The 24979-nt window shown below is 39.8% G+C and overlaps 1 protein-coding gene across 1 annotated transcript in view; it reads left to right on the top strand.

Annotated features, from left to right (window-relative positions):
- Window positions 1–20864: 20864 nt before the first annotated feature.
- The window catches only part of RRP15 (ribosomal RNA processing 15 homolog), a 29575-nt gene continuing 25460 nt past the window's right edge, over window positions 20865–24979 (top strand). The window contains exons 1-2 of the mRNA XM_039697919.1: window positions 20865–21171; window positions 24398–24672. Coding sequence (XP_039553853.1) covers window positions 21111–21171; window positions 24398–24672 — 336 coding nt within the window. The 5' untranslated portion in view covers window positions 20865–21110. The remainder of the gene's footprint in view (window positions 21172–24397; window positions 24673–24979) is intronic.

A 24979-nucleotide genomic window follows, 5' to 3' on the forward strand; every position in this document is an offset into this window, starting at 1 on the left:
AACCCAAAAGCAGTTCCATTTAGTGCATTTACATCTTATAAGCTAGACAAAAGAGTTGCCTCAGAGGACCAGCACAGAAATGTTTCTAGTAGAAATTGTAGTAGATCAAAGAAAAAAGACCAGATTATCTGCTCTTGGGCATCCTTACAAAGGCAAATAGAGAACACCTAAAAGACCACCATTTCACTTCACCCACACATTAGTAAAATGCTGTTAAGCCACTAGGAAGCAGAGCCATGTACCAAGAAATAAAGGTTTTGGAAGCTATTTCTTCTCATACGTAGCAGACTTTTTGCTTTAAGAGACCGTTTATCACTGGGGAGTTGATACTCCCAATTTTGCCTTTGCACACAACACAATGTTGCCTTTGTTGCCTCACTCTTTTGTGAGGGTGGAAGAAAAAATCACTCAGTTTGTCTTCAAGCAGATATAGATTCCCTCTCCAGAAGAATGATGGTGGAGAAGAAGACAAGGATTTTCTGAAGTATTAGATCTACAAGCATGTCAGGACAAAAGAAATAAAGTAGTCTTTTTTGTAACGTTTTTCAGTATAATCCATTTTAAGCATGTCTTCCAACACTGCTATTCTTTTGAAGACGACTAGTTTTCATGGGTTTTTGTTGTGGAAGTTGAACCTTCCTTTTCAAACTGCCTAACTCTGCAAGCTATTGTTACTTGAGAGCAGAGCAATAAAACAAGCAGCAAATCTGCCTTAAAATACAAATTCCCTCTTCCAGTCACACACGTGCCTGCTCTGGGATCATGCCTACCTTCTGCAAAAAGTCCTAGGCATATCAGCTTCCATATTCTCATTTTCCTTTCTGAATAATGGCTATCCCTTTTCTTACGTTAGACTTCTGTGCCAAGCTATACAGTTTCTTTTTTTTTCACAGGGGAAAATGATATGACCTTAACATCTTGGGATGATACTCTAGTGTATTATTTTGCTATGCATCTATGTGGTAGGTAAACTAGTGAGTGACGAAGGTTCAGGCAACACTCTTGCTTTTTACTCCTGTTTTGAAACTATACAGAATTTTCACTCTTTGAGTTCTGCAAAAGGACTTTCTAATGTAGTGGATTACACGGCCAAGGACAAAATCTATGCTGAAATACAAATTTTTAGCCTTTCTGTGCCTCTTGCAATGCCCATCAGGATTAGTCAACATGAAAACAGGTCAGAAGGTGTCTTCCAGCAATGCCACCAAGCAGGTACTTGGGTAAAAGCCTGAGTGCAGGAAACTTCCTCCCTGCAGTGATGGTCATGTTTCACCCAATTTATTTAAATACATCAGTTATAGCTAAGCCAAAGGATTGTATTAAGGGTGTCATATTAATCATTAAGCCAAGGTAGCCACTTGTTGCAATGAAATAAAACTTTTTGCTTTCTCCTGGGCATGTGATCCCACTCTCCCCTCTGTGGGAGCAGAGTTATGGTGACTCTGTCCATAACACCAAAGAACATCTAACTTGGCAAGGAGGAAGTTTTCTGATTGCACAATCAGCAGAGCTGGTTCACTCAGGGATCTGACAAACCCCAGTGCTGGCCTAAGGGAACAATTAAAGTAATTTTTTGACTGGGACCAAGATGGTCTCCTTCAACAACAGTGAGCCTTTTGCTGTCATCAAATGATGTCCTAAATATGAAATGAAACATAAAAACACCTCTCCAGCACTCCTTCAATAGAAAGATAAAACACAGATGTAATTTGTTGAGAAAAGACAGTGATCCAACTTTGAAGAACCATAGGATATTCACCTAAAAAGACTGTAAGCATTCCATCATCATCACATGATAGCTGATGACACAAAGAGGTTTGGACCTGCACCTTGTACTTTAACTCCAAGCTACCTGCAAAGTAGTAGCAAATACAAAGTGAATCTGAAAATGAAGTACACTGGACTCAGAAACTACAAGAATTCCAAATATTCAAAACCACATTTCTAATTATTATTTAAAACCAAAAGTCTGCCTGTGAAGTTATAAGCTCATTCCATGACTAAGAACTGGAAAACTAACTAATTGTAAGAGAAAGGACACTTATAGCACTGTGCCAGCAATGATCAGAATACAACATTTAAAAAATGATGATGAGATGCTTCCATACAAAAGCTTGATGCAAAATATCATGGCATGAATGAATCTTTCCTTTGACTTCAGTGGACTTTTTGTGAGGAGTGAAGTGTCTGCATTTAAGAGGTAGTTGTTTTGTTAAGATAATTAGATACAGAAAATAAAGCTATTAGGATTCCAAGTTTGTCTCCAAAAACCATATGAATTTGGAAAAAAAAGTAATCTTTGAAATCTCAGGATTTGCAGAAGAGTATCTGGTTTCCTCTCTCATTTTCTATGGATAGAACGATCCTCTTCCTACTCTTACAACATTTATCAGATTAATATTTGCTTACGTTTTTTCTTTAGGAAGTAGAAGGTAGTGAAAACCACAATGAATTTGATATATTTACTTATGAATGAGAAGCCCAGTGAAACTATAGAATTTCAGTTTTCATTTGGGACCTAAATAAATAGAAAACACACAACTATAAAGAAAATTAGACAATTAAGAAGACTTTTATATTCAGAAAGATACATGGTTTGACCAATAAAATTTTGACATAATTGTTTTAAAAATATTTACTGTTTAAAAAGTTAAAGTCACACTATTAGTTTAGCATCACTTTCTGTGATTTGAAATGCCAGAAGTCAAGAAAAGATAGTACAAATACATTTTTACATTTCAATATTCTTTAGCTCTGAAACTAACAGTGAATTTTAGTGGTTTTCAGTCTCTGGGCTTTTTTAGGTACATTTTGGCAAGCTGTTATGCAATTTGTATTACTTTTCTTTTAGAGAATGGTTTTGTGGTCAGAGCTAGAAAGCTGCTGACTGATAGTTCTGAGCTAAGAAGACAAATACTGGTTTGGAGTTCCACATATTTATAACATGTAATGCAGAATGAACACAAATCCAAGAAAGCATAAGGTTGTTAAGTTTTTGTCATGTTTTAACCCCAGCCAGCACTGCTTGCTTACTCTCCCACCAGCGGGATCAGGGAGAAAATTAAAAGCATAAAAGCTGGAAAATCCATGGGTTGAGATAAAGACAGTTTAAGAGGGAAAGCACACAAGCAAAGAAAAAGCAAGGAATGAATTCACTACTTCCCATGGGCAGGCAGGTGTTCAGCCATGTCCAGGAAAGCAGGGCACACAAAATCACACTCCAAAGTCACCTGAAAAACAGAGCATCCCTTTTATATGAAGTTCTGGTTCAGCCCCTGGTGGCTATAAGAGATAAAGGATCACCATGAAAATAGGAATCAGGATGTACTTTCTTGGCATGACTCTATTTAACCCCAAAATTACTTTTTCCTCTTCAAATCGGGTCGATAGATTCTACTGAATAGTAATTTATTTATGTCCAAATGAAAACTAGTTTCTCCACAAGGATTCATATTTAAATTCGTATTACTTTTTCTATTCTGTGTATGAGCTCAGAATTATGTGTACAATTTGTTCCTGAACCTAAAGCCTCATGACCAGAGACAATGGAGCAATATACTCTTCCACCATATGCTTTGGCCTGTGCCAGAAAACACCTGATCCTTTTGTTTTATTCCTGTCTTATTGTTTAAAATAGTAAAGAAGTGATCACTTGTAAATGTTTTAAATTATTAGGCATATTTTGATTAGACATTTGGGTCATCCAGAGTAATGAAAGACTGGTGAAGTTAGTGGTGCAGAAGGCCAAAACAGATATATATATATGTATGTATATATGTGTGTGTGTGTGTGTGTGTGTGTGTATATATATATGTATATACATATATATATATATATACACACATACATAGATAGGTATATATAGACTTCCCACAGACATATACAGCTCTTCCTGTATAGGGTAACATCAAGGATTCCTGCTTTTACAAAACCAAGTAAAATCCAGCTCTACCTGAAAACTACTACCTGCAAAGCACAGGAGCTTTCCTTTTCTTATGTGAAGTACATGAAACCGCTACTCCCTGCCCACACAACCCCAAAACCCAAAGCTGTTGTTTCTCTCCACACTTGCTGCTTTGCTGTCTCCCCTCAAGGGCAGAATCTTGGGGGTTTCATGTAATTTGTATGAAAATGTAATGCTTTCCAGCTCTTTCATTTATGTTATGCAAAGTCAGGATTCTCCTCTTCAGAATTTAAAGCATACCCAGTGAAACTTGACAGGTAAGGGAGGGTAGGTGGAGGAAGGTCTTAGAGGTCTGAGGAAGTGAATATAATTTACAACATCTAAACCCATAAAACCTCATTAAATATGTAGAGGCAGCATACCTAGCAGGAGAGGAAAGTGGGTAGGGCTGGCCCCAAGCACAGAGGATGTGCTCCACAGAGACTCCCCGGTGACCTTCAGTAGGGAGAGGACTGTGTCAGGGAGCTTTCCTGCACACTCTCCTGCTCAAGTCTTGTGGGATGCTCTCCAGCAAGGCAAGTTGCTGGGAAACCTCTCCATTCAACCTTCCCCTGCATCAGCAGTGGATGAAGTGTGGGGTCTGTGTGTACATTTGTCTATTGTGCCACTCCTTTGCTGGCAGGGATTGCTGAGGTGAATGAGAAATCATCACCCTGTGGCACTACATTTAAAAACCATTTCTGTGACATGCCCATGATTTTTTTTTGCAGTTTCTGCTATAGATCTGATTATCTAGTGTTTTGAGTATATAGGTAGGGTGTAGGAAATGTAGCTGTCCTGTGAACTCTGATCCACCACAGCCCAGGAAAGCCCATCATTGGGCAGAACTTACCCTTGTCTCTTGTTAAATTCTTCACCAAGTCCTCCCAATTATAAGAAGACCATTATTAAATGGAAATGTTCAATATTAACAAATTTTTCAGACAAATGCTGGTTTGAGACTTTCCCAAGCATGTCACACTCAATCTGCAGATGTGGCCCATTTCCATGGTCTCAGTAGAAACAAAGGGTTTTTAAAGACCCCACAAAGACAGGTACAGAGCCAGATCCTATATATTTCCTGTGTCCATTGGTCGAAAAACAACAACCATTTCCAAAGATTTTGAAATGCCTAGTGCTCTCTAAAAGGAGGGCTTAACACATATGACACCAACTGAAATCCATCTTTCTCCTTCTAGTTCCTTATGTTCTTTTTCCCCCTCTCTCTCCTTTCTGTTTCAGTGAAAAAAAGAAATATTACATCTTAAGCATGGCACTCAGCCTCTCAGCTTTACTATGAATATGAAAAACAAATGCTGAAAAAAAATGTACCTGGCTCTATGCAGGTCTCTAAAACACAAGACGCAGTGAAAGAGCTGCGGCAAATCTTACAGCAAGTATAAAAAAAATCTGGGGCTTTTCCTTTCCATGCTTCACATCTAATCAATTTATAGCCTGACAGTATTCCTAGAAAACCTTCTTTCTCACTGTATGATGGCCTGGTATTCAAGCATTTTTGAGTGATAATTCAATAGGATTAAATTACACTCATGTGACAGCTCAACCTCACTAATGAGGTACATTTCAGTAAACTGTTGACAGAACTGTCTGGAAGGCTTCTTTAATTTACCAACATGTAACAACATGGGAAAAGCATTAGTCAACTAGATGAAGATGAATAAGCACTGGGGTCTGGGGGCATTTTGCATTAACACATGACAACCTAAAAGTGTTTTTGTCATTTGCTCTTTTTAGCCCAAGGCAGTCACTGAATAACTGGTACCTGTTAGTGTGATTGACTTACCAAAGCAACAGAAGGGATTATTTTTACAAATGTCTGCATGGAAAACAAGCCAGAGAAATATCTTTCTTTTTTCTTAAAAGGTAACAGTTGTTCTGTGGGAAGATGTCTTACAGCTTCAGCCAGGCTGAAAGAACATTTAAATCTCTTCAGCCTGCCAGCATGCTACATCCATTATTTCATTTCAGAGGTTCTTTTAAGACTAGAATTTTTTTAAGCTTGTTTAAAATACATCATTCCATAGAGCTGTTGACTACAATAGTATATACAACTTCTACTAAGCAGAAAATGTAAAAGGAAGAGTAAAGGATGCAGAGACAAACTCTGTGGCTTCAAGTAACACAAAACTCTTCATGTGCACTAGTTTCTGCACATATACTGCTATTAGCAGGCTTAAATAGAAGCTGGGGCGTAGTTAATGAACTGATGACATCATTAAACTAAGGAGACTTAGGGAGACTAAAATGCAAATGAAAGCGAAGACAAAACAATGCCAGTAATTTTAAATGTGCAGCTTCCTGTAGATGTAATCAGTGCAGGCGATTTTAAAGATGTGATGAAAAGTCTCTTGCCCAGTGCACTCAACTAATGTGTCTGCTGCATTTTTAAAACTAGGAAGGTTAAATACTTGTAAATAGCATAAGATTTGAGCAAAACAGATTGCACCATGAGTGATGGGAAGTAGTCCACTGTAGGAAAAGTCTGCCTTTCCATTTATTCAGGTTGCATATTCAGAGTGTGTGAGTGTGTTTGTGTATATTTTATTCTGTTCTTCCTTGGTATCACCTGGTGCAATGCTCACAGTTCTGTGAGTCTGCATCCTCAACAGGGACTTTCTGGTTCAGAAGAATTAAAACTTTTCTTGATGGAGGGGGGAAAAAAGACAACTGAACCAGAATACAAGTTTTCCAGTGTAGTGGAGACAAGTTAAGCATCCTAAAATAAGACTGTGGTAGAGGATAGAGGGGCAGCAGGAGATCTTGTAGGCCTACCAAAAGAGAAAAATTCAAAGGCTGAATTCACTTGGACAGGAAGCAGACCCCAAAACCACATAGCTGTCTGATTATATTGAATTTGAACAATACGAAAAGAAGATAAACAAAAGAGGCATAAATGAATCTTGCCATGAGTAAAGTTGATGAGGTTAAATGATAGATAACCACTGAGTCTTTAAAAAGATTCATCTTTTCCCATTTGGATTTGTGCTAGTCTGCAGCTAAGGGCTACAATAGCCTTAATTTTTCCCATCTGTACTGGCTCTACTACCTGAAGTCACCATTTCTTTCATCTGTTCCTTATTAAAACCAGACTTTATCTCACCAAGGTAACTCTATTGTCTGTGACCACAAAATGAAAAATCACAACTTTTAACACCAGTGAACAGCCCTCCCCAGTCCCTTCAGCATTTCAGACTGGTAAATATGACTGATCAGAACAAAAGGGGCTATGTAGGTAACATCTGGGGAGTGGGATAACTGCTGTGGTCTCATGCTGTGCGTCCCTGCCACCTCCCTGTCACTGACACACTGACACCCCTGGCTCTAGACAGGAGCAGATACACAGAACAACTCAGGCACAATATTAAGGACAACCCGAAAAGTGTAGAGTAATCCACATTTTGGTCTCTTCACACAAGTTACTTCCTGCAAGAATAAAATACTGAAGGTCTGGGGCTGGCAGGTGCCTCTGTCCTCCTCTGCAGGCAATCGTCTGTACTCCTTCCCCCGTGGACCCCTCTCTTTCCGGCTGTGGTGCTGGTGTTTTGTATGGGCTGTGCTCGCCTTTACAGCAAATGGTGGGTAGCCAAAACCTTTTGACTGCATTTCCAAAACTGTTTTGAAAATGTATGGGGAAACGTCTCAAATGACAAATATCCAGAAGAAGGAAGAGGAGAGGGGAAAAGCTATTCTCATTTATAAAAGAGCTCACTAAAAATTGTTTTTGAAGAACCTTGCACCTTGCAATCCCAGTGATGGCTGATTGAAAGCACTGATGCCACAAAAGTAGAGTAGAAAAATAGATGCGTGCTGTGCCAATAATGTATCTTTTTTAACAGTCTAAGTCTCTGGGACTAAAAAGGGCTGGTGCATGACTTTGTCTCTTCCTTTTTTTCCTCAACTCAGATGCAAGTGTATTTATTATTCAGCAAGCTGAACCCTTTTTGTCACAAAAAGTTAAGTTTTTTCCATTGAGTTTTACTATTTATTGAAAAGGGGAAATACCCTGTTTTCATGACTGCAGTGCCAGAGTAGATCACAGTCCTGGTGCATTTATCATCACAGAATTACTTGACGGACACTCTTACTTGTTCTTTGTGTATGGCAGAACTTGAGCTCAGAAACTGGTGCATTGCAACTCAGTGACTTACCCCACATTACATAAACTTTTATGCCAGAATGAGGACCTGAACTTGGACCACCTGAGGTTGTCTATATGGAAAAATCAGCAATTTATAGAGTTTTCTTTTCAGACAAACCTAATTCCCATCGTAATTGCTTCTTAGGTCTACCAAATGTCTACAGCTACCACACGACACCTTGAATAAACCTCAGGATGATATTATCTGGCTTATTAATAAGTCTATGATGGCTTTAAGTGTTTTTCCTGTTCTGATATTTTATTATTAATATTTTTTAACTATGGCATAATCAGTAAGTGAGACTGAAAAGGTTGGTGTGTATTGGTGAACCAGGGAAAGGCTGAGAGCCCTAGCTCCAAAATACCAAGAGAAGTAATTGTCTAGCTTGTTGACACAGGGATTCTTTTTTTTTTTTTTTTTTTTTTAAAGCACAAAACCTTCCTAGCTAGTCACCAGAATCCTTAGGAATAATTTCAACTGGTTTCCAGGGAAAACAGGTAGGAATCTTGTGAATTCATTCCTGCCCATGAATACCTGACCCCTTACAGAAACAGAACTATAAGTGTAAGGAGAGGTTCTCTTTCAGAGACTAGAGGTCATAGGTTTCCTCCATTTTCCCTTCTAGCAAAAAAACTTGGAATTAGTAGCACTTAAAAAACTAGTCTGATCCTCTGTAATGAAAGCAGCTTTTTTCAAGTTCATCTCATGCATTGCCAAAAATACATAAAAAGAAGGGAAAGTTAAAACACTCACTGCACTCTCATTTACTTTTGGATGACAGAAGGCAGCTTCGGAGCAAACCTGAATAAAAACCACTTCTCTTCCTTGACGAGGCAGTATTTAGGGACATTCACAGGTTATGAACTATGTTGTGTTTTCTCTCACACCCCATGACTTCCTCAGGTACAACAGATGCTTCTAGCGAAGTAAGTGTAGCTGAATGAGCACAAAGATCTAAATCCATATAGGATTTAGGACTTACACTCTGTAAGTACAGAGAACCACAGAATATTCTGCGCTGGAAGGGATCCACAAGAATCATCAAGTCTAACTCTTAAGTGAATGGCCCATACTAGGATCAAACCTACAACCTTAGCACTATTAGCTCTAAGCAGCCACACGACAGACATCCAGCAGAGGATTCACCACTGGGTCAAACTGACACTCCTCTGGCATGTGAACGGAATGACTAAGTTTGTACTCAATACAGGGGAAGCAACTGGTCAGTCTAAAACTTGAAATAGGACACTGGGGTGCCAGAAAATCTGTTTTTGAGTGCTTCTTCCCTGACAGCACCATCAAGCACACAGTCTGAGCTTGCTGGTACTGCTTAGCCTTTCCAGCACCCTCAGCAAATTCCACAGGGCACACAGAGCAGAGCTCGGCAGCCTCCTTTGGTCCATCCTAGAAGGGAAGGACAGCAAGGCGTCTTCCTTACAGTTTTATTGTGCAGTTGCAGAGCTGGATCTTGGGGTTATTTTCTCTCTGTGTTGAAACATCCATGGATTATTAAGTTAGTATATGCCCATCACTGTCTTGATTCTTTTTTTCAGTTAAGAGTGCCACAAGTCAGTGTCCTTTTTTCAGGACTGTAACACAAGCACTTTACAGGTGGCAATGCCTTCAGGCAGCAATATCTGCAAATCCTGCACTTTCCAATCCACAGGTAGTGCAGGCAACTGTCAGAAATGGCAGTCAGCTCCATGCTGTCCTGCTTGGCTCCAGTTCCTGAAACACAAGTCCCATTCCTATCTCTGCTGATCAAAGGTAACATCTGGGGCAAAGGTGATGGGCTGGGCTGGAGAAGCAGCACCTGCACATGAGTCCAGGCCAGGGTGGCTCCTGCCTGCAGGTGTGGGCCTGAACAGCAGTGGAGCAATGACCACAGGTAACACCCATCTGGAGGCATCTCACAGACAACAAACAACTGAGCAAATAGCTTAGGTCCCACCTTGTCCTTTAAAACATGTCTTTATTCATGTTTGTGCAGCACCACCTAACACAAGATAGAGAAGAGGCACCATCCCAAACAAATTGTAACTCTTCTATCAAGTACAGCACCTGTCCCAAAAAAATCCACATTGCTTGTTTGCCATTCATGGCCTTGACTTGCCCCAGGAGAGTAGCTAGGTGGACAGAGCATGGATATCCTGCTCCATCTTTCATCTCAGGGAGAAAAGTACACCCTGAGCTGTTACTGCTGCTATCACTCTGCTCCTGCAGCTCGGAACACTGACAATTCCAGGTCTGCTGCCATTATCTACTACAAGATCTGCTAGCCAAAAGATGACACACACGTCTTGTTATGACAAATTGCTTAATTACAAGTTTGGCAATATGTAATACTTTGTATTTTCAGCTATCATTAAAGATGAAGAAAATGAAAAAAACATCCATTACCCTGAGAAAAAAGTCTACTCTTACCATAAATTTCTGATAAAGAAATGAAGTAGGTTCAAGTTTAATCACACCAGCAGTAAATCAAATATCAAATTTAAAACAACGAATTACAAAGAGCCTCCTCACAGTCACTTAGCATTGATAAATTAGTAATGTAATATTAAATTATTCATATCTTTTTTTTTCCTTAGGACTATAATGATATACTGTACACAGCACTGATAATTTACTTAGGCTGAGTCCATTCATTTAATTATGCTGCTAAACTTGGTAGGCCAATTGGTCATCATGAGAGTTTCCAGGCAAGCTAATCACAAATATATAGAACATGTCCCTTATTGTCCCCAGCGGCTAAGTGCTAAAATGCTATTTAGTGCTCAGAAGGTTAATGTCCTGCTTATGTAAATTGTCCAATTTAACATTCAGCGGCAGTATCATAAATTCTGGCTCCAGGATTTCATTAAACGTATGTTCAAACTAGTTGACCTTAAAGGTTAACAAGCACAAGTTAAACAGGACAATTATTTAACTCGCTTCTTATCAAGAGACTGAAGCGCTCTAGCCATTTAATAGTTATGCATACTTCACAATTAGAATTCTTAAAAGGTCTCTGATAAAGCAGCAGGTCATGAATTTTCATAAGGATGTCAGATAATAACTATTTATCTGCACTTGTTTTTCTTTCTTATAAACTTAAACTTTGATCTTAACATTCAATTAGAAATTATTCCACAGAGAAAGACTAGGTGACTCAAGGAGCTTGTCTTCACATTAATTTGAATCTAAATTAAGCTTTAAAAACATTGCATCCGTATTGTCTCCTACAGAAATTAATTCAGAAGTTAGCGACCTATTCTTCATGCAAAAACCACTTCAGCCTTTCAGTGTTAGGCGATCGAAAACCACTGAAAGCCAAATTATTACATCAGGTTAACAACTGCATTTTAATGCAAATCATAGAAAGAAAGCCTCCCTATACATCACGCAATAATTTGTATCATACACAATTAACTTGCCTCGTACTGTGTTAACCAAGGATGAAGACAGATTAGCTGAGATCATTCCTTTTTTACGCTGCCCTATTTCTCACACAGCCTCTTTTCTGGAGGCTTTGGTGAAATATGAACAGCAGCAGTCCCTGGAAGTGGCTGCCACAGCCACTGCTACCTATGGCAGTGGTGATGCATTGAGAGCAGCTCCTCTGCTGACATTTCAAATCCCAAACACAACTTCTAAATGCAACAGGATCAAGTCATAGCTTCAGGGATACATTAAAACAGTAAACATACATGAGAAATCTCTGGAGCTGACAGCAACTATATTCCAAGGAAGTCATAAGAAACCTTTTTTATTTTTTTCCAGTCTCAAAGGTACAAGGTGATTTCACTTTCAGATAAAATAGAAACTACAGTTTTATATTTATAAATCATGCAATTGCCACAGTATTTTAGAGAGAAAGAAAATGCAAGAGAAATGTAATGGTTATTTAAGAGAGAAAAAGTATTTTCCTTTTTCAATATGATTGTGCTTTCGCTTAGCTCATGAGGATCTTTTGAGAACAGAATTTTGTTCCTGGGGGTGTCTGCTGAAAATAGGATCACAGGACACTTTATAGTTAGGGCCTAATTTTTTCCAGTAATACATATGAAAAAATGCAGGTCAGTGGGAGTAAGTCCATAAAGATGGCAAGTTGGCTACCCATTTTCCAGTATTCAATTTTAAAAGTTTTCTATCCTAAAAGAGATCAGAAAGCTACACACTTTGGCAGTTAGGACAAATAGTCAAGAATAAAGTTACATCATATAAGCCTTGAGGGGAAGAGACTAAGACTCTGAGAGAGCTGCTTCGTGCAGTACATTTAAACAGCCCAAGGAAGTGTGATATATTCTAATTTTGTGAAATTAGCAGATTACTTTGGCTTGCTTTGCCAGAGTTTTGTTTCCTAAAAGCACTGTAATTTAATGATGGCAAAGCAGTAAATGATGTATACTCATTTGTCTTTGTAAAGGTTACAGGAAAAAAAGAATTTTCTAGCATCTTGAAAGTGACAGCTTTTTATGACCTCATGTGTGGCTCCTTTTCCAAACTTCATCTTTTGCATTCTGGCTTCAAATTCTTCTTGAAAGAAGACATAAATAAAAATGAATGGCTAATGGACTAAAAACACTTAGGATCCGGTTTTCATAACGAACATTATTAATGGCTTCCTTTGCACATGCACTGACATACAGTGCAATACTCATTTCTAAAGTAAGATTTAGAGCCCTATTTGCAATAAAAAGCTAACAGATGCAAATAAAAAATGAGAGATTCCATTACATAGCTACACACAATGGATTTCTATTAAAGATAAACAGAAACATTTTCTTCTAAAGGCAGAAAGAGCCTCATTGGAAATTCACACATGTATGTAGGATTCACACTTGTCTTCTCAGACATAGGTATGTTTCTTTTATTGCTATCAACAGTAGTAGTAAAACCTAGGGTCTGGTTTTGAGTAGCAATGGACACACACGTCCTGTTTTGGCTCTTCCTAGAGTTGTGAATCTTCACACCTGAAAAATCAGGTTGACAGAACTCAGATCATCTCCAAACGATGAAAAAAAAAAAAAAAAAAAACAAACAAAAAAAAAAACCACCAAACACACGGAAGTGTTCCCAAATCAACATGCCCAAAAAACCTCAAAATCAACTCCAAACAATTGTATATCCTTCTGCCAGATTTCTAGTCTTTCTCCCACATCACACCATCACCACCACCACCACCTATTTCTTTTTAAAGGGCAATAATGAGACAGAAATTAAATCCAGAAAAGAGGATGGGCAACTTGAAGAGTTACTATTATATAAAACTCATCAGTCTGTCCAACTATTGGTTAAGATCACCACAAATCCTCTGCTCTGGCTATTAAAAAATCCAAGATTTAGGTAAATATCTTTGTTCCTGTTTACAAAGGCAAGTAGTTTTTCCTGCTGCCACCATGGGACTCCAGGCAGCCCCATTCCTGCAGATCCTGCCATGATGGGGAGGTTCAGTCAGGCAAGGAGGCTGAACAGCCCCATGAGCCTGATTTACTCTACAGGACTTAATCTCACAGCAAACCCAAGAACATTTACAGAACTCACTGCTTTTGAATTTAAAAGTAAAGCTTATATCTCTGACTCCAAGTTCTTTCAATAATTTCCAGAGATCCACTCCAAACATCCAAACTCATTGCATCAAAAAAAAATTCATGGATTTCACTTGCAATAATTATTTCTGTTGGGGCTGCAGTAAAAAAAAAGTTATTTTAGTTAGTGTCAACATTCAGATGAAAGCTGAAAGAGTACTCCAATAACAGGTTTCTCCTGTTATTAGCAATTAGCAATTCCATCATTAAGGTACATCACTAGAAGTGTATAGACAAGAAAATGAACTTAATGAATAATGACTAGTAATTATGGTTTTGCACAGGCAACAAAAATACTGTATGTAATTCTATTTTGCCTGAACACAGTGAAGGATCTGCTACTGGATTTGGGGGAATTTATTCACTTGTCTTTTACTAAAGATGAAAGACTCCTAAAACACTTTGAAAAAGAATCCCAATGTCAATTGGCAGGGTGCCTGTTGATAGAACACAGGAAAACTTGATGAAGACGGATTGGATGATGAATCTCTCCAGCAAGTTTCCTAACAGAATGGGTTTCTGGCTTGATAGAGCCACCTCTTCCTTTAATTCCACATGTCTAAACACTCATTCACTGAAGAGTTTGGTGCCTCTAAATATGCCCCAGGCCTGGTAAGACTCTTGACAGATCTCACCTCATTTAAATGAGTATTAACTCATAACTATTGGTTTCCAAGTTCTCATTCAGCTGAAGGAGTATTAACTGAATTCACTGATTTGTAGATGATTTTCACTGTGAGGGCAAGGGAGTGGAGAAGGGGAAGGAATTGATTTTTAGGAATAACTTACTTTGCAGCAATACATCTGAATGCGAAGTTTAGTTTCATACACTTAAAGTGTTCTTGTGACCTTACTTCTAGGAAGGTTCAGGTTCCTAAAAGCATACTATTACTTGAAAATCTGAGACTATGACAGGAGACCAATTGTAAACCAATTCCCATTGTGCTTCAGCTGTCAGAAGGAAAAAAAAAAAGAAACAATCATTGTACAAAATATTTGCTGATATGATAATTATGGCTTTTCATCAGCAATCGGGTGTAAGTAGGGCACCCCAGTAACAGTTCTTGTGCCTGCAAGAACTTGCTTCATCAAGGTAATTACACATCGGCTTAGTAAGCATATTTTAAGAACTCATGGAAAGATTTTCTATGCTGAAAGGTCACAGGTATAGAAGTCTTGCTGAAGATGGGCTGAGAAGCTTTTTGAAGCTGGATTTTATTTGGTTGTTTGGGCTTTTTTTTACTGATTGGTGTAGGATAATTTATGCATCAGGTGGTATTGAAGGATGTATCAAAATCTGATATTAAAAGAAGTGCAAGAATTCATGCACTTGCTGATCTTGTGCAAACAGGTTTGAAGTAAAGGCCAAGCCCAGCTAAAACCCAGAATTTCACTGTCTTAGGGTTTAAAAAAAAATATATAATGAAAATTTTAAGCTGGTTTAACAGGATTTTTCTTTGGCTCTTACACCATTATACAAGGGTATTATCTCATCCTCCTCAATTATCCCAGTACAGATTTTGCTTTGTAGTTACAATACTGTTTTTGGCTAACACTTCTGCATCTCTGTTTTATAATGACTTTTATGGCCAATGTGAAATCACTGCAGTGAGGCTTCAAGTGGTTTTGTGAAGACTGTTATAATAATGAACAAAGTAGGTCTGGAAAATTTTACTATTTGAGGAATAATTAAGAATAACTCACAAATATTTAGGCAACAAAGTAAACCTTTTAACTAAGAATATATATAAACTTCCATGAGATTATTCTGTAGTAGGAAATGACTCATAATTAGCCACCTCATAGAATTATCTTTCTCTGCATTTTGTTGCTTTATTACTTGTGTCCCTGCACAACCTTCAGTGCATAAAAGCTGAGTCACTTTTCTGGCACCCTTGTCCCACTTGGAGCTTTAATTACAACTTGGGCATTAGACATTTAGATTTTCTTCTTCTACAACAGGCTCAAGCCACAACCTCTTCTGTGATTCCCAGGGAGCAGGAGACAACTTTCTGACCTTACCTAAGCTTTTCTGATTTTTCATACATGCAAGCTTGTTCTTCTCTCTGATTACTGAGAAATCTTAAAAATTATCAGCCATGATGAACATAGCTGAAAATAATTTAAATGTAAAAAACCCCATCCCTAAAGTGTTAAAGATTTGGATACAATATTCATTGACTATCTCATTCTCCCACCTGTCCTTCTTGATAAGTCCTTAAATATTAAAAATGTACTCAGGACACATTTTTTGGGACAAGCTGTTTTTCTCAGTTGCTCATTGCAGCTCCAGTCATACTGATAAAATGGAAAAAATCTGACAGGAATTCCTAAAATTACAGATAGTTCGTGTTTTGAACTTGATTATTTCAGGTAATACATCACTACCACAATTCATTCCTGTTAAATATAGGAACAAGAATTATTATTGAGGGTGAATAGATGAATGAATAGAGTTAGGGAAGAAGAAACACAGAAAAAAATTAAGATTTAGGTACATATTAGGTAAATTAAGTCCTTTTATCTTTTTCATTTTCTTATATTGATGAGGGAGGAAATAATAATTGCTCCTCAACATGACACATAAACTTACATATCTCTCAAACCAGGAAGCTGTTTTTCAAATGGCACTGCATTATTGGTTGAAAGTTGATATAATAATAATCAACAATCACACACAGAATAAATTGTGTCAAATAATAGGGATAGTTTCAAATTCAAGCACTTGTTCAGAAAACACAGATTTAAGATTATCCAGCATCAGTTCATGCATACACAGGTGCAAACCTATTGCGTTCAGTGGGCAAAACTACACAATTTCTTTTTAGAATCATTTCTCAGTCCATGATTCTCAGCTTGGGGTTTTTTAATGAACACAAGAGCTCTTGTCTTTTCTGTTTGTCATTGCTGAGGTAGCTAACAGTTGCACAAGCACCCAGCTAATCCATGAACATGTTTATGTTTAAAACTACATGCATAAAGGTTTGCAAAAGTTGTATTTACCACTCTGTGTCTCCCTCCTAATAACATAAAGATTTACTGTGCTGGTGCTTGTGAGGCTCAGGGAACAAATGAATTCACATGAAAAGAAAGAGAAAGTTTCCACCTGACCTTGCTGGGAGCTGGACTAGAACTTTCAAGAGGTAAAACATTTGCGGAGGACCAGGTAGTACTTTATTATGATTTATTAAATGTCAGTGTATATGAGTTTTATTGAATATGAGATTAGAGCAGTAGTTATTATATGACAGCACAGTGTTCTGTGATTTGCTCCTGAACTGCTTTATTTTTCTTCAGCTGCAAATACTCTGCAGAGATGAGAGGAAAACATGGCATCAGCTAAACCAAAGGAATTGAAATGAAAATAAACATGTTTAAATCTTGAGGCACTGGAGAGTTTTATCATGCTCATCTCCATCTGGAGTTATTGATCTCTCTTAGTGCAGGAATCAGGCTATGAATATGACCTACAAATGTGGCAAAGATTTTAAACTTTATTATACTGGCTTGGAATTCAGTTTTCACTGGAACAGAAAAGGGCAATTTTTCGGGGGATGTGTGTGAGTCAAGGCAATTTGTTCAGAAAGGGAAGAGGAAGAGAGTGGTAGCAGCCATAGGAGAAAGCTGGAAAAGAAAAATCAGCTGGAAAGATCTGAAACACTTAGTGTTCAGCTGGGATAATATGTGCTCAGATCTTGGGAAGCTGAGGATAATGGCACATGAACATGTGAGAGTTGCTACAATTCTCCATTTTCATGGATGCCAGTAAGATTTTCTAGCACAGAACAAGGGGCTGCATTTGTAATTATAACATTATTTTTTTCGTTTCTATTCCATTGAAATTTAAGCATGAAGAACTCAATCCAAAGACTGGAGGCAACAGGTATCTACATTTACTTCCAGACCCATCTAAATAAGCCAGAACTGGAGCAATATCTTAAAGACTTTTGGTGGCCTGCACCCAGGGTATTGAGAGGCTCCACTCTGGGATGAAGATCACATCTGAGAACTACAGCCTGACTGAACTTTTTTAGGAAGGGTAATCAATCCTGTCTGTCTAGGCAAGAGTTCCTTTGCACAGAACGAGACAAGTCTGTGGAGACTTTCCCACAAGAACTAAGGGTAGCACAAAACTTTTACTGCCTTGCTTAAGCACAAGGAATGTTACTCTGTCCTTGTTCTCCTTTATACAAACCCACTGCACATTTCCCTGTGAGTCTCTGCCTTTGTGTTGAAGAACATAACGCAAACTTCTTTCCTAGAGACAAACTGACAACATACTTACGCAGATGTTGGTCACTTTGTTGCTGGGATCCACAAATTCATTTTAACTCTAGAACACACCAGAACACAGGAACTGTACAACTCCAAAGAGAAAGCAAAGGAAAGATTTGTTTTTATTTGTTCTCTGTTAAAAAGGCAGACCGAGAAGAAGAAAGCTGGAGAGGGACTTTTCATAAGGGTGTGTGGTGATAGGTCAAGAAGAAGAAAGCTGGAGAGGGACTTCTCATAAGGGTGTGTGGTGATAGGACAAGGGAGAGTGGCTTCCAACTGACAAAGGGCAGGTTTAGATGGCATATTGGGAAGACATTCTCTACTGCGAGGATAGTGAGGTACTAGCACAGGTTACCCAGAGAAGATGTGGATGCCCCATCCCTGGAAGTGTTCAAGGCCAGGTTTGATAGAGCTCTCAACAACCTGGTCTAGTGGAAGGTGTCCCTGCCCATGGCAGGGATCTGGAACTGGATGACCCTTAAGGTCCCTTCTGAACCAAACCATTCTATGATTCTATGAATTTGCTGCTGCTATTTCTGTAATGAAGAATACACAGTAACTGCTTCAACTGAACTTTATTCCAGTATTGTTGATATGTAAAATTTTAGAAAAAAAAAAAAAAAAAAAAAAATAACATATTTAAAATCTTAGGGAAAAAAAAGTTAGGATTGCACCATCCTTTTTGCACTTTTGGTTTGGATTTTTTCCTGATGTTGGCCATGGTGCACACATAAGTAAAAGTTTTGTGCACTGTTTCATTAGCCAAGGCTTAACTACAGATCCGTACACACAGAATGCCAGCTTGTACCTCTGCTGCTCTTCAGCCACAGTTCCTAATGATAAACTGGGATGTAAATGCTGCTTTGTCTGGTTTGGAAAGATTCTGTAGTCTGGTTACATCTCCAGCATTCCTCAGACCACAATTTCAACACAGAAAACATTCAGACCAGAGTGATGCGAGACAATGACAGTCATTTGAAATGAGGTTTGGCAACAGATTTTCTGACAAATGCTCTGGGATAATGCTCGCAGAGAGAATTGTGCTCCCAGAGATGTAACTTGTTAATTCAGTCTGAGGGAAGAAGATTCAGAGCTGTCATTTATTGGAACCTATTACAGGACTTAATCTGAAGATTTTGACATACTTCCAAGACAAATAGGCTACCACGAGCGAGACATGTTCAATAAGGTGTGTATTGTAGGAAATGAGGGCTGTAATTGCCATGCTGAGAGAGCTTGTTGTCTATGCAGTTTAATGACCTTCCCCTCGCAGTGTCCCTTCCGACACAATGTGATTCAGAGACGAATCGTGGAAAGGGTCTTTATCATCACACAGCAGACCTGACTGAGTGGTTACTGCTTATTACTGGTGGGCACCGTAGGATTTGAGTCTCACAGAGTAAAACATTAGGAATTACATCTCCTGTAATGCTTGGGCCTCTTCATTCAACACCATAGGGGTGTTTGTAATTTCCTTGTTACTCTACACATCGCAGCAATGGCCCAAGATTTTCAGCACAAGTTTTCTCTTTGCTTCTAACAGTGGGTTAGACCAAAATTTGTACCAGATAGCTCCACTCAGCAGCAGAGATTATGACAAGAAACAAGAAGTCCAATCCTGTTTGTCCTTCGCACTTAACCAAGACATACTTTCTTAGTCTTTTTAATCTTTCCTTGTGAAACAGTTTCCCCAGTCATGTCAGAATATCTGTCACCATTTTCTGACCTCTTTCCCACCTCTAGTTTTTCCACCTGATACTGAGGCAGGAAAAAAAAACAAAAAAACCTTGCTATCTTGGCTGTAATCCACATCACTGAGGAAAAAAGGTGGAATGACAGGCGTGCAAAGACATAGGTCACTTATTGTGCAGGGCTGCAACAACAAAATACAAAAATATAGGGTGTAGAAATTAAACAACATTTTTAAAACCTGAAAAATACTGAAGACTTCACTACATGTAACAATTTCCCCCTGTACTACCTATACTCATATATGTACTTGTGGTTATTTCTACTGCGCTACGTTGGGGCTCCAAGGAATCCTGGAGCTTCTGTCCTCCAGCACATTTTATTGCTACAAGAACAGCAGGTCTTGATAACTAATTTTCATTTCTTTAGTTTAGGATGCTTTTATGTAAGAAGTTGCCTAAGATTTGCTTCTTTTACAGTTCTGGCATTCTAGGTGGTGCGGTTTTCAGGATGTACTTCCAGATGCACCAAATTGAGTGATTGGATGGCTGGCACTGTTACAATCTGGCCTTAAAATCGGAGTGCCTGGTTTGTGGTTGTGAAGTGACAGAAAATTAGGGTTACTAAGACTTCTTTCACCTTACATAGAAGAAATTTTGTTTTTGTACATGCGGTGGATGGTCTGCTCTTCCAACCAGCCAGTGCTAACAAAAAATACCGTCACTAAGAGAAAGCAATTTCAGGACATCAACCAGAGTTTCCAAGCACTTCCAGTCCCTCCTTTTGGGTCTTAAAGCAATGTTTGAAAGCGTGACTACGTTTTTCTGGGTACACCAGCACTGTGATGGAGCCTTCAAATTCCTCTTTGCACCAGGACTCCTATATATATATATATATACACCTTTATGTGTGTGTGTGTATATCTTTATGTGTGTGTGTGTATATATGTATGTATTTATATATATATGTGTGTGTATATATATATACATACATACATATATATATACACACACACATATGTACAGCATTATTTTATTTTTATAAATAAATGCCATGCCGTCGCCATGTCCATCCACAGCGGCCCCCCAGGGTGGAAGCCAGCAATCAGCCCGAGCTTTGCCGTGCTGGAGCGGTTCCCAAGGCACTTTCCATGCTCCAGGTGAGCGCAGCTCTGGCGGCACAGGGAGCGCCGGGAGGCCCCGATGGGACTGGGACTGACCCCACGACGGCGCCGGCAGAGGCCGGAACAGCCGCAGGCTCTGCGCAGGGTCGGCCGGAGCAGCAGGCAGGGCCTGGGGGCAGGAGGGGCGCGGCCAGCCGTGCTCGCTCTACCCCCGGGCCCATTTCTGCCCGCCCGAGCCCCCGGCCCCGCCCCGGAAGCGCCTCTCGCTTGCCCGGAACCTCGGGAGCCGGAACGCCGCTCGGCGGCCTGGGGGTCGGGCCGGAGCGCGGCACTGGGCGGACCGTGGGAAGATGGCGGCGGCCGTGGCGGGCCCACGTGGGCGCGGAGCCGCGGACACAGCCACGGACAGCGGTAACGGCAGCGGGGACGGGTTGGGGCCCTCTCTTCTTCTGAAGCATCGCCGGCCGCCGCTGTGGGCCGCCTGTGACCTTGGAGGCCTTTCCTCTCTGCCCCGTTCGAGCCCGCCGGTGCGTCCGTGGCCCTTCATCCCCCCCGCTCCGGACCGCGGGCCGAGGCCGGCGCCGGTCGGCGTGGGGTACGGGAGCTCAGGCCCCGGCCCGGGCACCTGCTGAGGCCGCTTCCTAGCGGCGTGTCCGGGGCTGCCATTGCCGCGGTGCCTGGTGGCTGCTCCTGCCCGCCCTGCGCTGACCCTTGGGCTGTTCCCACCGCCAACAGCTCCTTAATTCCCTAGGCCCGCCAAAACAGCTTTCACTGCCCTCCTTCTTGGGAGAGATGGGAACGACTGTGCAGAGCTGCACGAATTCCGTGTCTGTGCGAGCCGGGATCTGCTTCTCCCCGAAGGAAAGCTCTGGGACCTGGGACGCTCTCGTTCAGTGATTAACGCGCCGCTCTGCACTTGTTCTCGCCTCCTTGCCTGTTGTGAGAATGTACCTAACCAGTTGTGATCACTTCTTCATTCTGTCCTGTGACTGTTTCTTTTTTGCTTTATTCTGGGAGGAGTCAGGGTTGTGGCCGTTTGGAGCTGTGGCTCCAGCATTGGTTCTGTTTGGTTTGAGCATCAAAATTGAACCCAAAGGGAAGCGTTGTGCGGGAGCTCCTTTCAGAGCTCATTGCTGAATGTTCCCTGTGTTTTAAGTGTGTTTCACCTTCATCAGTGAGCGAGTCTGACAGAATGAGAGAGAAATGTGTATTTCACAACAACACACACAGAAACAATTAAAACTTTTTATATTAAAGCTATGCTAGATATCAGTTTTTTCTATTCAGAATAGGGCCCAGGTCCTACTTCTGATTGAGTTAATCTGGTTTAAATTATTTTGAAATGTCTCTTCTTTATCTCATGCTGCTGACTGTTACTCTGATGTATTAAAGAATAAATTATGGCAGCTAGTGGAAACCTTGTTAATTTTTCTGTAATTGTTCAAAGAAAGTGTTGGTATTATTCTCCTGTTTTATTGGCAGAAGATGTTATGTAAAGGAAATGATACATATTTTTGCAAATTTCCTTTTTATGAGTCTGATCTGGTTTTTATGGCTAACTGCAAAAGTTGGTCCTCAGCAGTGTGGGGGATTCAGGTTTGGACTTTTGGTAGTTGTTTGCTTTTGTGTATGTAATAAAGGTCACAAACAGGGGCTGATTAAAAGCAAAATAGCAACATGATAGAATGGACAAGGCCCAGGGTGAAAACTTGACCTTGTTTTAGGTGTAGGAACCAGGATGTGGTTCCTACATGTATAATGAATGCCATGTGGTACTGCAGGTACTTCTTTGCAGGCAACGGTTTGAATGTATTATTTATTGGAAACTCAGAATATGGATACAAATATCTAGAAAGATATTAAAGAATAAAAAAGATGCCTTTAAGTAGTTACTGAATGTGTTGAGAAAATTTGCCACTTCTAAATTTCCAGTTTCTAGTAAGGACTGTTGGAAAACACTCCTATAATTTATTTTGAGTGGAGCATGACATACCACTTGGTATGTCATGCTCCACTCAAAATAAATTATAGTCATACTGATAGAGATAATGACTAAGTATTCAGTCATTATTTCTCTTCCACGTTTGTTTTGTAACCACAGACTCTCACTTCTTTCCATCAGGATAACTAAATGCTCCCCCCAAGCCTCTAAACATGCCTGGGCAGTAAAGGTTTTGTTTTAAATTGGTCAATGCCACTGTTTTCCTGCTATGTTGTTTGTTAGTTTTTTTCTGGTATAAACAGGCACATGGAGAAGGCAGAATAATGAATTAGTGTGGCAGCAGAGTGTATGTTTATGGCTGCTTAGTAATTAAATAGACAGTTGATTAATGGGGAATATCTTTAATAGCTGCCTGCATGGTTCTATGGAGAACAGATCTTGTGAAGCACTCCTGGCTTCATTCTCTTAATGGTTTCGTTGATAAAGGTACTTCATGGAATATAGGAGTGCTTATGAAGTAAAGCACTTGGCTCAGCAGTACTGTGGTTTAAAATTTAATTTTTAAGGAGTTTGAGACTGGTAGGTGAATGAAAGTGAGGAATCTGGGATGGGGTGAGATCAGAAACCAGCTTCCTTCTGTTCAGCATTTGATTTTGCAGTCTTGAAAGTTGTATGTAAGATAATTAATGTGGCACAAATATTAGTGGAATGGTAGTTAATGGTGGCACGACCTCGAGTATGCTCTGCTCTTGATTACGTGGTGAAGTGAAATAACCCAGCATATTTTAGCACACCCTAAACCTGCAGCCTATTTCATTCTAGTTAATCACCTGTGCTGTTAAAGACTTCTATTTTTGCAGTTTGACCCACTGAACAGAGTAATGAGGACTAACTCTTCATCTATTTCTTGTGCTATCAATTTGGCTGTTTTCAGCTGTCTTAATTCCAAACTTTGGTATTGTAACTTCGTTTCCTTCTTTTATTTTGAAGGGCTCATAGGGGTAGGGAAGTTTGACTTTGGGGGTGTTTTATTTGTGTGACTTGAGCAGTTACTTACCCAGAAAAGCTCAGTGCCTCTGGTTTCTTTTGACCTGCCTGTCTTGATGCTGTATTCCACAAAGCAGTCTCCCCTGGGTTGTTATGCTTAGATAATTGTGTTTTTGCTGGCAGTGCTGTCTCTGAGCAGGTTTTGCTATCACATAAGAAATGTCCCCCCAGCTTCAGTTTAATTCCTGTGGCTGTTTGCAGTCAAAACACCAGATGTCACTGTTGCAGTTTCACTCTGTGTGTGTACATACATATGCACACATATTTGTGTGGATAGGAATTTATAAGTAACACTTTTTAAACTGGATAATAGACAGGCTTTCCCCCCACAATTACCAGTCCTAAACATAAAAATTTTCAATAATCTAATAATAAATGTCCAAGGCTGCCTTTTCCCTTTTGCCCAGCCTCTTTTAATCACTTTAAATCCTCACTGAGGTGAGCAAGCACTTGCACTACACAGTTTCTAATAAATTCAGTATAATGGTGTGTGCCTGCTTGAGGAATTATTTCTAACAGCACATTTACAGTAATACCTTGCTCTGAACTTGGATAACATTTACATGGCACTAGTAAAGGATCCTTACTAGAAACAGTTCCTGATATTTTTTTTGCTTATGTTCTTTTTTTTTTTTTTTTAATCCCCAGGTTCTGAGTTAAGCTCAGAACTTCCAGAAGACAGCTACTCTTCGGGAAGTGAAGCCCTGGAAGGTGATGATGAAGATGAAGCAGCAGTCCCTGGCAGTGTGGATGAAGAGGCAACAAGCTGCAAAGATGGCCCAAGTTCAGGATGGGCAGATGCCATGGCAAAAGTGCTTAACAAAAAAATTCCACAGAATAAATCCACCATCTTGGCCAAGAATAAAAGCCTAGAGAAGGAAAGAGAGAAAAAAAAACAAGAGAGGCAAGAAAAGAAGATGAGGGTGAGAAAAAGATGCAGTATTCCATGTGCAGTGACTGTCAGATGGGCTACATGCAATATAGTCTCAGAGTACTGTCCCAAATCTCTGCTGAGGCTGTTTCAGTTTTGGAGTCTCTCCTTCACAGTGATCTTGAGTAGCTTAATTTTTTTTTTTTTTTTTACTTTCCAGTCATGCTGTGTAAGGTTTTTTCTCTTACTGCTTCTTCTGGGTCATCAGACAGGCTGAACATTGGCAGCAGGAGTGTTCCAGTCTGTCAGCTTAAGATGTTTTCTTTTTTGAGGGGATGAAAGCAGCTACTTCAAGCTTG

This window comes from Passer montanus, unplaced genomic scaffold (genome assembly GCF_014805655.1).
Source record: "Passer montanus isolate IOZ18808 unplaced genomic scaffold, ASM1480565v1 scaffold12, whole genome shotgun sequence".
Classification (NCBI taxonomy): domain Eukaryota; kingdom Metazoa; phylum Chordata; class Aves; order Passeriformes; family Passeridae; genus Passer; species Passer montanus.